Below are 15,349 nucleotides of genomic sequence, written 5' to 3'. Positions count from 1 at the left end.
ATAACTGAATGGTGCTACATAACACAATATGTTATGTAGCACAATACTTACATAACACAATATGTGTGTTGTGTGTGTGTATGTGTGTGTGTGTGTGTCTATGTATGTACAGTTGAAGTCGGAAGTTTACATACACCTTAGCCAAATACATTTAAACTCAGCTTCACAATTCCTGACATTTAGCCCTAGTAAAAATTCCCTGTACCTGGTCAGTTGGGATAACCACTTTATTTTAAGAATGTGAAATGTCAGAATTTTATTAGAGAGAATGATTTATTTCAGCTTTTATTTCTTTCATCACATTCCCAGTGGGTCAGAAGTTTACATACACTCAATTAGTATTTGGTAGCATTGCCTTTAAATTGTTTAACTTGGGTCAAACGTTTCAGGTAGCCTTCCACAAGCTTCCCACAATATGTTGGGTGAATTTTGGCCCATTCCTCCTGACAGAGCTGTTGTAACTGAGTCAGGTTTGTAGGCCTCCTTGCTCACCCACACTTTTTCAGTTCTGCCCACACATTTTCTATGGGATTGAGGTCAGGGCTTTGTGATGGCTACTCCAATATCTTGACTTTGTTGTCCTTAAGCCATTTTGTCATAACGTTGAAAGTATAATTGGGGTCATTGTCCATTTGGAAGACCCATTTGCGACCAAGCTTTAACTTCCTGACTGATGTCTTGAGATGTTGCTTCAATATATCCACATCATTTTTCTTCCTCATGATGCCATCTATTTTGTGAAGTGCACCAGTCCCTCCTGCAGCAAAGAACCCCCACAACATGATGCTGCCAACCGTGCTTCATGGTTGGGATGGTGTTCTTCAGCTTGCAAGCATCCCCCTTTTCCCTCCAAACATAACGATGGTCATTATGGCCAAGCAGTTCAATTTTTGTTCTCCAAAAACTATGATCTTTGTTCCCATGTGCAGTTGCAAACCGTAGTCTGGCTTTTTTATGGTGGTTTTGGAGCAGCTTTCCTTGTTGCGCCGTCTTTCAGGTTATGTCGATATAGGACTCGTTGTACTGTGGATATAGATACTTTTGTACCTGTTTCCTCCAGCATCTTTGCTGTTGTTCTGGGATTGATTTGCACCTTTCGCACCAAAGTATGTTCATCTCTAGGAGACAGAACGCGTCTCCTTCCTGAGCGGTATGACAGCTGCGTGGTCCCATGGTGTTTATACTTGCGTACTATTGTTTGTACAGATGAACGTGGTACCTTCAGGCGTTTGGAAATTGCTCCCAAGGATGAACCAGACTTGTGGAGGTCTACGATTTTTTGTTGTTGAGGTCTTGGCTGATTTATTTAGATTTTCCCATGATGTCAAGCAAAGAGGCACTGAGTTTGAAGGTAGGCCTTGAAATACATCCAAAGATACACATCCTATTGACTCAAATTATGTCAATTAGCCTATCAGAAGCTTCTAAAGCCATGACATAATTTTCTGGAATTTTCCAAGGTGTTTAAAGGCATAGTCAACTTAGTGTATGCAAACTTCTGACCCACTGGAATTGTGATACAATGAATTGTAAGTGAAATAATCTATCTGTAAACAATTGGAAAAATTACTTGTGTCGTGCACAAAGTAGATGTCCTAACCGACTTGACAAAACTATAGTTTGTTAACAAGAAATTTGTGGAGTGGTTGAAAAACTAGTTTTAATGACTCCAACCTAAGTGTATGTAAACTTCCGACTTCAACTGTATGTATGTATGTATGGTCTGGGAGGCCTGGGTCAGGACTTAGCGGTAAATGTGGGCTGACAGCCGTGTCAATGCCAGCAGTCTGGAATGTTCTGTAATCCTCGTCCTCAACGCATAGCAGATGTCTCTGCAGCACAGTGCTTCCTTCTACCCAGCCATCCATTAGAGGAGGATCAGTGTTTGTGTGTGTGAGAGTGTGTGTTTATGTATGTATTGTATATGTGTGTTCGTCCCTGCATGTGTGTACATGTGTTGTTGCAGGGAGACAAACAGAGTGCTGTTGTGGATGTAAATCATCTGTGTAATCACTAACTAAGGTTTGGTGGCTTTAAGCTCTTAGTTATTCAGATAGACCAGAAACAGAATATCAACTATATTTAGCATCTTAGTGAACTGATAATTGGTATACTTAAAAGATCCCTCCAGATGAAGTTTGAGTCACTATTACGACTTAATTCCTGTCCTAGTTCCACCCTCAACACCAACGTATGGGTCCTTATAAATATTGATTAATCGGGTGTGCATATTTCCACCTTCCTCCGTGTTCACAGCCCATACGGTCTCTGGCACTCCGCAAATTGTAAACACACCAAAAAGACAGGATCAGGGTAGCTTTGCTAATCGCTAACTTATGGAGCACAGCACAGCTTGGTAGGTAGGATAAGGTGGAGGACCATCCACTCTCCCCCCACATCTCCTGCAATGGAATTGAATGATCAAAGATGAATACAGAGATCAGTGCTAATATTGGAGTTTTACCGTTGAAGCTAGAGGCTAGCTAACCTACTCGCTGGACCAATAAAGCTAGCTAGCTAGGTAGCTACCGGGAACTATTAGCAACTGTAGATAATTGTTTCCAATGTTGTTTCAAGGATAAGAGTATCTGTAACTATGCTAGCTACCTCTCATCAGTTTTTTGATATCCTCATTATCTGAAGCAAAAATGTTAGGTAGTTCGCTAGCTACTGTACACAAAATCTGGCTAGCTAACTAAACAACAGTTGGAACGACCAAGCTGTCATGTTTACAAGTATGCACACTAGCTGGCTAAATCTTTTTGTTGGGAGCCAAGGAAAGCAAATATTGCTTTTATCAGTGATGGAGACTAGCTAGAAGGTAGACCAATACTTTTATAGCAATATAGCTAGCTACTAATACAATAGCCCAATTTATTGCACACTGTTTTGATGAGCAGGTTAGAATAAGGCCATCACTTGGTCAAATTATAAACCATACACCGTACCAAATTGGAGTCCACCTGTGGTAAATTCAATTAATTGGACATGATTTGGAAAGGCACACACCTGTCTATATAAGGTCCCACAGTTTACAGTGCATGTCAGATCAAAAACCAAGCCATGAGGTTGAAGGAATTGTCTGTAGAGCGCCGAGACAGGATTGTGTCAAGGCACAGATCTGAAGATGTCTGCAGCATTGAAGGTCCCCCAAGAACACTGTGGCCTCCATCATTCTTAAATGGAAGAAGCTTGAAATCACCAAGACTCTTTCTAGAGCTGGCCTCCTGGCCAAACTAAGCAACTGGGGGAGAAGGGCCTAGGTCAGGGAGGTGACCAAGAACCCGATGGTCACTCTGACAGAGCTCCAGAGGTCCTCTGTGGAAATGCGAGAACCTTTCAGAAGGACAACCATCTCTGCTGCACTCTACCAATTAGGCCTTTATGGTAGAACGGTCAGATGGAAGCCACTCCTCAGTAAAAGGCACATGACAGCCCGCTTGGAGTTTGGCAAAAGGCACCTAAAGACCCTCAGACCATGACAAACAAGATTCTCTGGTCTGATGAAACCAAGATTTAACTATTTGGCCTGAATGTTAAACGTCACATCTGGAGGAAACCTGGCACCATCCCTATGGTGAAGCATGGTGGTGGCAGCATTATGCTGTGGGGATGATTTTCAGCGGCAGTGACTGGGAGACTAGTCAGGATCCATGATGAAAACCTGTTCCAGAGCACTCAGGGCCTCAGACTGGGGTGAAGGTTCACCTTCCAACGGGACAATGACCCTAAGCAGGAGTGGCTTCAGGACAATTCTCTGAATGTCATTGAGTGGCCAAACATCTCTGGAGAGATCTGAAAATAGCAGTGATGCTCCCCATCCAACCGGACAGAGCATGAGAAAATCTGCAGAGAAGAATTGGAGAAACTCACCAAACACAGGTGTGCCAAGCTTGTAGCATCATACCCAAGAAGACTTGAGGCTGTAATCGCTGTCAAAGGTGCCTCAACAAAGTACTGAGTAAAGGGTCAGAATACTTATGTAAATGTGATTACTTTTTAATACATTTGAAAAAAAAACGATTTAATACATTTTAGAATCAGTCTGCAACGTAACAAAATGTGGAAAAAGTGAAGGGGTCTGAATACTTTCCGAATGCACTCTATACACATTTTAAATACATTCCGTATGTACAGTGAAGTCAGAAGTTTACATACACCTTGGCCAAATACATTTAAACTCAGTTTTTCACAATTCCTGACATTTAATCCTAGTAAAAAATCCCTATCTTAGGTCAGTTAGGATCACCACTTTATTTTAAGAACGTGAAATGTCAGAATAATAGTAGAGAATAATTTATTTCAGCTTTTATTTCTTTCATAACATTCCCAGTGGGTCAGAAGTTTAAATACACTGAATTAGTATTTGGTAGCATTGCCTTTAAATAGTTTAACTTGGGTCAAACGTTTCGGGTAGCCTTCCCCAAACTTCCCACAAAAATTTGGATGAATTTTGGCCCATTCCTCCTGACAGAGCTGGTGTAACTGAGTCAGGTTTGTAGGCCTCCTTACTCACACATGCTTTTTCAGTTCTGCCCACAAATTTTCTATAGGATTGAGTTAACAAACGTAATAAGATGGTTATCGTCTACTACATAGCAGATGTCAGAGGATTGATTACCTAGCAAGCTAGCAAGCCACTCGAGTCAAGGTAAAATACCACAAATAGAGACCGGATAAAGCCAGAAAAACTTGAAAAAACTATCACCAGTCTTGAGTGTTTTCATGGTCTTCACTCACTCACTGAAAGTTAGTCAAGGGATGAGCGCGTATCACTTGGACGTGAAGTTTGACCGTAAACAGAAAATGGTTCTATACAGGAGCTTCTCATCTACACCATATTGCACGTGATGTTTCACACTTGATTAATGCAACGCTTCTCAAATGTGTGCACATTTTAAAAGCCATTATGTTTTTTATTTGGCTGACAGAATCAAAATGCTGTCTACTCGTATTAAGGTAGGAGAGACTGGGGCTAACACGGGGTCAGTTGTAACAGCTAAATAACTCAAATTTAGAAACCACTCAGAAAGATGTTATTCAATGTAATAATTCTTGGTTAGTGTCTTCTATATACATACGTTTTATATAAATCCATGAAATCTATTTTGTTTTATTGATTTTTTTTTTTTTGAGGCCTAAAGTTTATAATTTCCACCACTCCTTTTTTATTATTGACCTGTGGAACAGTCCCAATGTATCTAATCATACCTCATTTTTATCAATAAGAAGAGGTCTTTGATTGGTATAGTTGATGACAATAATTAGTTGTATTTTCTCACAAAACTCAGATTAGTAATGGGAGTAAGTTGTAACAGGGTTAGATGTAACACAGTGTACCTAAAATTCTATGGTATTTTATATGGTATTTAGACATTCACAATGATATAACATTTCACTTGTTTACATCAAGTATTCCAGTACAAAAAAAGATAATATCTTAATAAAAAAAAAATCGAATTCAGTCTTTTGAATGCTAAAAGTATTTTATATATATTATATACCGCCTACGGGGTTAATTGTAACATTTCACCTCAGCCACTTTTGGTTTAGATTGTAAACGATTGGAATGTCCCAGAAACGTAGCCATACAGCACTCCTTCCGTGGCCTCCAACTGCTCTTAAACGCTAGTAAAACTAAATGCATGCTTTTCAACCGTTCACTGCCTGCACCCGCACGCCCGACTAGCATCACCACCCTGGATGGTTCCGACCTAGAATATGTGGACATCTATAAGTACCTAGGTGTCTGGCTAGACTGTAAACTCTCCTTCCAGACTCATATCAAACATCTCCAATCCAAAATCAAATCTATTGTCTGCTTTCTATTTTGCAACAAAGCCTCCTTCACTCACGCCGCCAAACTTAACCTAGTAAAACTGACTATCCTACCAATCCTTGACTTCGGCGATGTCATCTACAAAATCACAGTGCCATACATTTTGTTACTAAAGCACCTCATACCACCCACCATTGCGACCTGTATGCCCTAGTCGGCTGGCCCTCGCTACATATTCGTCGCCAGACCCACTGGCTCCAGGTCATCTACAAGTCCATGCTAGGTAAAGCTCCACCTTATCTCAGTTCACTGGTCACGATGGCAACACCCACCCGTAGCACGTGCTCCAGCAGGTGTATCTCACTGATCATCCCTAAAGCCAACACCTAATTTGGCCGCCTTTCCTTACAGTTCTCTGCTGCCTGTGACTGGAACGAATTGCAAAAATCGCTGAAGTTGTAGACTTTTATTTGCCTCACCAACTTTAAACATCTGCTATCTGAGCAGCTAACCGATCGCTCGCTGCAGCTGTACATAGTCCATCTGTAAATAGCCCACCCAATTTACCTACCTCATCCCCATACTGTTTTTATGTATTTACTTTTCTGCTCTTTTGCACACCAGTATCTCTACTTGCACATGATCATCTGATAATGTATCACTCCAGTGTTAATCTGCTAAATTGTAATTATTCGCCTACCTCCTCATGCCTTTTGCACACAATGTATATAGACACTTTTTTTCCCTACAGTGTTATTGACTTGTTTATTGTTTACTCCATGTGTAACTCTGTGTTGTTGTCTGTTCACACTGCTATGCTTTATCTCGCCCAGGTCGCAGTTGTAAATGAGAACTTGTTCTCAACTAGCCTACCTGGTTAAATAAAGGTGAAATAAAAATAAAAGTAGTCACAGTGTGCATTAGTAGCTGAGACATGTATGTTGTTGGTGTAAAAATATTATACATCTAACTAAAACAGTCTTTTCATAATAAGCAAAAGGCAAAAAGTGTTACATTTAGCCCTGGTCTCCCCTAATTTAGGGAATTCTTGCAGATAAATATGGCGCCGGAGAGCCATTATCTTTACGCTGTACCACTCAGAAGGGGGTATGTGGTGTAGATGTGTCCCACACTATCTACGAAGGTGGTTTGGGAAAGAGAGATTTGAATCTATATCAGTCTCCTTACACTACTAAAATGTGTGTCCTGGAACTTGTATGATATCAAACTAGTGTAGTGTAAAAAGGCCCTAGTGATTAGTTTACTGATTTGTTTGGTAAGGGAGTGAGTGGCAAGATTTTCTCTCTCTCTGTTTCAGAGCTGAGGGCTGTGTTACTGGATTCAAACCGGTCTGGTAAGAAATTTGTGGGGAACACCATTCTGGGAAAAGAGGCCTTGGATGCCCCCAGAAGCACTGCCCCATGTGAGAAGGGAGAGGGAGATGTCTGCGGGAGGAAGGTCACTCTGGTGGACAGTCCAGGCTGGTGGAATTTCATTTGTCTGATACGGCTGCACTTGTTAAAGATGGACTGTAGCACAGTGTGTCTCTATGCCCCCCCGGACCCCATGCATTCATCCTTGAGGTTGAGGTGGACTTGCCATTCATTGATGCCTACAGAAGATTAGTGGAGGATCAAGTCCAGCTCTTTGGCGAGAGAGTCTGGACTTACACCATCATACTGTTCACATGGAAGGACTGTCTGGGGGAGACAACCATTGAGCAGTTCATTGAAGGTGAAGGAGGCCCTCCAACGGCGTATAGAGAAATGTGGGAGGAGATATCATGTTCTCAGCAATGAGGACAGGGGTGATGGCACTCAGATCACAGAGTTACTGCACAAGATAGACATGTTGGTGGCAGGAAATAATAGCAGCCATTTTGAATTTGAGACCTCGCAATTTTAGAAAGTGGAGAAGGACAGAAGGGAAACTAGTGTAAAAAAAAAATGGCACATCCTCCCCCCAATACAACTAACTAAAAAAGGATTATTACGACCATGAATAACAATAACTATAGCAGCCCTGTGTTTATAAATGTGGATATCGACTTTACCATTTCAGGATGGCTTTGTGGCACAGTCAATGCCACGCAGGTCTAACGGGCCAGAACGGACGAGCTGACTCTCCCTGTCTGTCTTATTACACTACAATCAGAGCTGGCTGCAGAAAATGATCAGTTAGGAGGAAATCAGATTTTCTACATTTTGATGCCATATTTATATCAAATTATGCAACAAATTTTCCACCAACAGGTTTCTGTACAAATGCACCACACACAACCAACGCATAACTGCCTACCGATTACAGACTTCGAGCGCTAATCGTCAATGGTTTGCATTTTCAACACCACAATCAAGTAGAGTATGTCAATTTCGACAAACAGAAAATACATCCCTCCCTACTCAGTATCGAAGGCTCCGAATGTCATTACACTTTTTGGTGTTTTCTAAGAAATGTCTCTTTACATGAATAGAATGACCGTTGTGCAGTTTGGATGCTGGAAGAATATTAGTGGAGTGGATGAACGTGGGTTGGTAGCCTACAGGAGACCTTTGAAGTGGCATAATAAGATTAAAACATTGTGACTAGTTGTGTTTATGCCACATATAAAAATGTAATACATTTTAGAAGTTCAATTACATACAGTACCAGTAAAAAGTTGGGACACACATACTCATTCAAGTGTTTTTCTTAATTTTTTATTTTATTTTTTATAATAGTGAATATATCAAAACTATGAAGTAACACATATGGAATCATGTAGTATTCAACTAAACCACCAAAATATATTTTAGATTCTTCAAAATAGCCAACATTTGCCTTGATGACAGCTTTGCAAACTCTTGGCATTCTCTCAACCAGCTTCATGAGGTAGTCACCTGGAATGCATTTCAATTAACAGGTGTGCCTTGTTAAAAGTTAATTTGTGGAATTTCTTTCCTTCTTAATGTGTTCAAACCAATCAGTTGTGTTGTGTCAAGGTAGGGGTGATATACAAAATACCAAGTCCATAATATGTCAAGAACAGCTAAAATAAGCATAGAGAAATGACAGTCCATCATCACTTTATGACATGGTCAGTCAATTCCAAGTAACAGACACATCTCAACAACTGTTTAGAGGAGACTGCGTGAATCAGGCCTTCATGGTCGAATTGCTGCAAAGAAACCACTACTAAAGGACACCAAGAAGAAGAGACTTGATTGGGCCAAGAAACACGAGCAATGGACATTAGACCAGTGGAAATCAGTTCTTTGGTCTGATGAGTCCAAATTTGAGATTTTTGGTACGAACCACCGTGTCTTTGTGAGACGCCTAGTGGGTGACCGGATGATCTCTGCATATGTAGTTCCCACCGTGAACCATGGGGAAGGTGTAATGGTGCTTTGCTGGTGACACTGATTTATTTAGAATTCAAGGCACACTTAACCAGCATGGCTACCACAGCATTCTGCAGCGATACACCATCCCATCTGGTTTGTGCTTAATAGGACTATTATTTGTTTTTCAACAGGACAATGACCCAACACTTCCAGGCTGTGTAAGGGCTACTTGACCAAGGATAGTGATGGAGTGCTGCATCAGATGACCTGGCCTCCACAATCACCCAACCTCAACCCAATTGAGATGGTTTGGGATGAGTTGGACTGCAACGTGAAGGAAAAGCAGAACACAAGTGCTCAGCATATGTGGTAACTTCTTCAAGACTGCTGGAAAAGCATTCCAGGTGACTACCTCATGAAGCTGGTTGAGAAAATGCCAAGAGTGTACAAAGCTGTCATCAAGGCAAATTGTGGTTTTGTTTAAAAAATGTTGGTTACTACATGTTTCCATATGTGTTATTTCATAGTTTTGATACCTTCACTATTATTCTACAATGTCCAAACTTTTGACTGGTACTACATATTTTGGCTATATTGAAGCGTTAGGTTCTAGGTCGAGGAAATAGCTGCTTGGTGTTACGCTTTCCTGAATAACTGGGCCTGCTGGGAGCATAGACCTATGTACTCAAATTATATAGGACTACTTAGGCGAATGATGATTGGCAACACACAGCGCATCAGAATGCGAAATAGGCTACAGCCAGACTGGCCTACTACTGTGCATTTCTAACTACTGTGCATTTCTAGAATGTCGGGAGTAGACCCACAACTGATCCAAATGGAATGAAACATTCAAATAACAGGGCTTTCATTATTTAAATGACATTTTCACTGCAGTTTACGCCCTAGAGTAGAATCATACTCAATTGCACTAATTTGAAAACAATAATGCAGTTTTTCATTGGATTGTGGCATTGTAGGCTAGTCTGGGCAGGATACTTGCATTGTCCCTAAAATATCAACAGGGGAGCTTTTTGAGTTGTGTGTCGTCACACTATTATTTTAAGCCCATTGATTTCTCACTGCTACACAGACGATAAACAACTTTGCATTTCTCTCACCAGGGGATTTTAGCTCCACGGATAAATTATTAGACTGTATTAGTGACTTAAATACTTGGATGGCTCACAACTCCCTCCAGCTAAATCAAGACAAGACTGAGGCACCTATTGTTGGAGACAAAGCACAGAGAGAGAATCTAGTAGCACATTTTAATTTACGGGCAACACAGATAAAACACCAGGTAAAAAAACCTAGCTGTTATTTTAGATTCTAAACTAAATTTCAAATCACACATTAGGAATGTGAAGATTTTGTATTTTTTTTTAGTTAAAGAAAAAAAGTGTGTCAGTTTCTCTCTCAGGCTGATACATAGAGACTCATCCATGCTTTTATTACGAGCAGACTAGACTATTGTAATGTTCTCCTGCATGATCTACCCAAGAAAGCCATTGGTCAACTGCAAAACATACAGAATGCTGCAGCACGGGTACTGACCAAGACCAGATGGAGAGCATACATTAGACCGGTTTTAAGGTCTCTGCACTGGCTGCCTGGGAGTTACAGAATACATTTTAAGATTATACCATTGGTTTTTAAATAAATCCAAGATCGTGCACCCCATACATGTCAGACATGCTTTTAAGTTATGTACCCTGTAGGTTCCTCAGGTCTTCCGGCACTGGCCTTTTAACTATCCTAGGACCAAGCCTAGGACAAATAGGCATGGACAGGCAGCCTTTAGTTATGTCCTCAGCCTGTGGAACAGCCTGCCAGAGAACGTGACGGGGTTTGAAACTGTGGAAAACCAGTAGGAGGGTTTGTGCACAGGCTAGAATGGAAGGCAGCCAGTGCGCGGGAGAGAAAATATCTGTAGAGTTCAAAAAGTATTCACACTCAAAACCATGAAAAGGAATAACCCAAGGAGGCCGAGATGCAAACATAGTATAATTAATTTAATCCACCCTCAAAAATATTCAAAAAGTGAAAGTGCTAATGAAAACAAAAAAGGAACAGAGCATATGTGTCGGCCTCATGCCTTCATCAGTGCCGTGCAAACAAATTAGAAGACACGTACTCAAGGCACCTGCTGTGTGTAACAGGCATAACAGGTGCAAGCAGATCGTTAATTAGAGACGGGCGAATAGGGAGTCAATTAATATTAACAATGAATATAGAGAAGAATATAAAAAATGGACAATTCATATGTCACATATGATTGGAAAGAGAACAGTCTGGCCTACATACCAATATCTGAAGCAATATAAATGAAATACTTTAGTAGGGCCGAAACTGTGGACATATTTAAAATAGATCTTAAAACATCTTTTGAGCTTTGCTTTTCCTCAGGCGTTTTCCCCTGTAAAGCACATTGCATGTCTGAAATGTGCTGTATGAATAAAGCTGGATTTTGTTTTGATTTGATGCACCTGGCCTCAGGCTATCAGTAGGTTTCCCTGCTAGAGAGGTTATCAGGACTGAATCCTAATGAGTGCTCTGGGTATAAGTGATACTCTGGTACTGCGTGCGTGCGTGCGTAGCCCTGGTGTGTGATATCACATAGTAAGAGTTCAAAAGATGACCCTGTGTTCTAAAGATGACCCTGTGGTTTCCATGGTGCTGCCATGAACACTAACTATTTTTTGTCTCCCCAGCATTCACTGGTAATTAATTACTCAGCTGAATTAATTAATGGTTATAATGTACTCATACTGACAAAAAAGATTGACATTTCTTGGAAAGACATGTAGCCTTTGCCTGCTTCTACCATTAGAGGAAAAAATAAATAGTGATTTCTTATTCCGGGGTTATTGAGAGAGAACTGGTCATTAGTCTCCATATCAGAATGTTGTAGCCACTCAATTAGCTTCCAAAATTACTGAAACTTCACAACCAGAATTTCTGAAAAACCTGGGAACAGAGACCTAGTTGGGGTTAATTGTTTTGTGATGAATTGTTATAAAAAGTCCAAAACAATCAAAAACCTACCTGGGGTTCATGACCAGCCTGCGGAAGAAGTACGTCCAGGTGATATAGTCCATAGCATCCTGTTTAGAGGTGATGGTCCCTGCAGCGATCTCAGCATTCAGATGGTCTGACAGGACACCGAGGAGACTGAGGAAGAGGTGGTAGTGAAGGAGAGATGACTTTCCCCCCTTACAATGTTAAATGCACAGAGACCAAGTTAAAAGCTGTAGCAATGGCCTTCACTATGTAGGGTCACCACAAAGCCAAGGGATAGCCTCTCACCTGGACTCAACAGGGAAGGGTTCGTAGAGGAACTTCTTGTAGAAGTCTTTCTTGATGTCGTGGACCAGGATCACAGCTTTGCCCTGATCATCATACTGAGGGCGGCCTGCACGGCCCATCATCTGCAGCACGTCTGGAGAGACCACAACACAACTACAGTAACCATAGTCCAAATGGAACAACTACAGGCCTAGGAGAGCTGAACCACTTTCTACAGAACAACTACAGGAGAGATAAACCAGACCTACAGAACAACTACAACCTACTGTAACTACAGGAGAGGTAAACCACACCTACAGAACTACAACCTACTGTAACTACAGGAGAGATAAACCACACCTACAGAACAACTACAACCTATCGTAACTACAGGAGAGATAAACCACACCTACAGAACAACTACAACCTACTTTAACTACAGGAGAGATAAACCACACCTACAGAACTACAACCTACTGTAACTACAGGAGAGATAAACCACACCTACAGAACAACTACAACCTAATGTAACTACAGGAGAGACAAACCACACCTACAGAACTACAACCTACTGTAACTACAGGAGAGACAAACCACACCTACACATTCAGATGAAAACACATGGATGTACTGGACTTTCTAACTCACTACCAAACAGGGTATTTGACATGACAGGAAAATAGAAGTAGACTTAATTCAATACAGAAACAGTGATGGAAACAACTGGACATGAGCCTGTACCTGTGATGGGGTAGTCCACGTAGCGTCTGGTCTTCCCATCGTAGTACTCAGTACCTTTGACAATGACCAGATGGGCAGGGAAGTTGACTCCCCAGGCCAGAGTACTGGTGGCTATCAGTATCTGGAGACAGAGAGAGAATAGTGTCATACCAGTCATGGATTTAACAAAGTAAAGCAGAAACACCTTCAGTGTCGTATCTGCAACATTGTTGTATATACCTGCACCTATTCAATACGTATGTACCTGCACCTATTCAATACGTATATACCTGCACCTATTCAATACGTATATACCTGCACCTATTCAATATGTATGTACCTGCACCTATTCAATACGTATATACCTGCACCTATTCAATACGTATATACCTGCACCTATTCAATACGTATGTACCTGCACCTATTCAATACGTATATACCTGCACCTATTCAATACGTATATACCTGCACCTATTCAATACGTATATACCTGCACCTATTCAATACGTATATACCTGCACCTATTCAATACGTATGTACCTGCACCTATTCAATACGTATATACCTGCACCTATTCAATACGTATATACCTGCACCTATTCAATACGTATGTACCTACCTGCACCTATTCAATACGTATGTACCTGCACCTATTCAATACGTATATACCTGCACCTATTCAATACGTATGTACCTGCACCTATTCAATACGTATATACCTGCACCTATTCAATACGTATGTACCTGCACCTATTCAATACGTATGTACCTGCACCTATTCAATACGTATTTACCTGCACCTATTCAATACGTATATACCTGCACCTATTCAATACGTATGTACCTGCACCTATTCAATACGTATATACCTGCACCTATTCAATACGTATATATCTGTAACTATTCAATACGTATATACCTGCACCTATTCAATACGTATATACCTGCACCTATTCAATACGTATATACCTGCACCTATTCAATACGTATGTACCTGCACCTATTCAATACGTATATACCTGCACCTATTCAATACGTATATACCTGCACCTATTCAATACGTATGTACCTGCACCTATTCAATACGTATATACCTGCACCTATTCAATACGTATATATCTGTAACTATTCAATACGTATATACCTGCACCTATTCAATACGTATGTACCTGCACCTATTCAATACGTATATACCTGCACCTATTCAATACGTATATACCTGCACCTATTCAATACGTATGTACCTGCACCTATTCAATACGTATATACCTGCACCTATTCGATACGTATATATCTGTAACTATTCAATGCGTATATACCTGCACCTATTCAATACGTATATACCTGCACCTATTCAATACGTATATACCTGCACCTATTCGATACGTATATATTTGTAACTATTCAATACGTATATACCTGAACCTATTCAATACGTATGTACCTGCACCTATTCAATACGTATATACCTGCACCTATTCAATACGTATATATCTGTAACTATTCAATACGTATATACCTGCACCTATTCAATACGTATATACCTGCACCTATTCAATATGTATATACCTGCACCTATTCAATACGTATGTACCTGCACCTATTCAATACGTATATACCTGCACCTATTCAATACGTATATACCTGCACCTATTCAATATGTATGTACCTGCACCTATTCAATACGTATATACCTGCACCTATTCAATACGTATATACCTGCACCTATTCAATACGTATGTACCTGCACCTATTCAATACGTATATACCTGCACCTATTCAATACGTATATACCTGCACCTATTCAATACGTATATACCTGCACCTATTCAATACGTATATACCTGCACCTATTCAATACGTATGTACCTGCACCTATTCAATACGTATATACCTGCACCTATTCAATACGTATGTACCTGCACCTATTCAATACGTATATACCTGCACCTATTCAATACGTATGTACCTGCACCTATTCAATACGTATGTACCTGCACCTATTCAATACGTATATACCTGCACCTATTCAATACGTATATACCTGCACCTATTCAATACGTATATACCTGCACCTATTCAATACGTATGTACCTGCACCTATTCAATACGTATATACCTGCACCTATTCAATACGTATATACCTGCACCTATTCAATACGTATGTACCTGCACCTATTCAATACGTATATACCTGCACCTATTCAATACGTATGTACCTGCACCTATTCAATACGTA

At 40.5% G+C, this 15,349-nt stretch overlaps 1 protein-coding gene across 1 annotated transcript in view; it reads right to left on the bottom strand.

Moving 5' to 3' along the window:
* Positions 1–15,349, bottom strand: part of LOC139423666 (activating signal cointegrator 1 complex subunit 3) — a 164,670-nt gene that overhangs the window by 15,229 nt on the left and 134,092 nt on the right. The window contains exons 32-34 of the mRNA XM_071175278.1: positions 13,132–13,252; positions 12,412–12,544; positions 12,151–12,276 (exon numbers count right to left, since the gene is read on the bottom strand). Coding sequence (XP_071031379.1) covers positions 12,151–12,276; positions 12,412–12,544; positions 13,132–13,252 — 380 coding nt within the window. The remainder of the gene's footprint in view (positions 1–12,150; positions 12,277–12,411; positions 12,545–13,131; positions 13,253–15,349) is intronic.

The sequence above is a fragment of the Oncorhynchus clarkii genome, chromosome 2, assembly GCF_045791955.1.
Source record: "Oncorhynchus clarkii lewisi isolate Uvic-CL-2024 chromosome 2, UVic_Ocla_1.0, whole genome shotgun sequence".
Lineage (NCBI taxonomy): Eukaryota > Metazoa > Chordata > Actinopteri > Salmoniformes > Salmonidae > Oncorhynchus > Oncorhynchus clarkii.
Note: the sequence above shows the minus strand (reverse complement) of the source record. Positions and strands in the feature narration are given on the sequence as shown.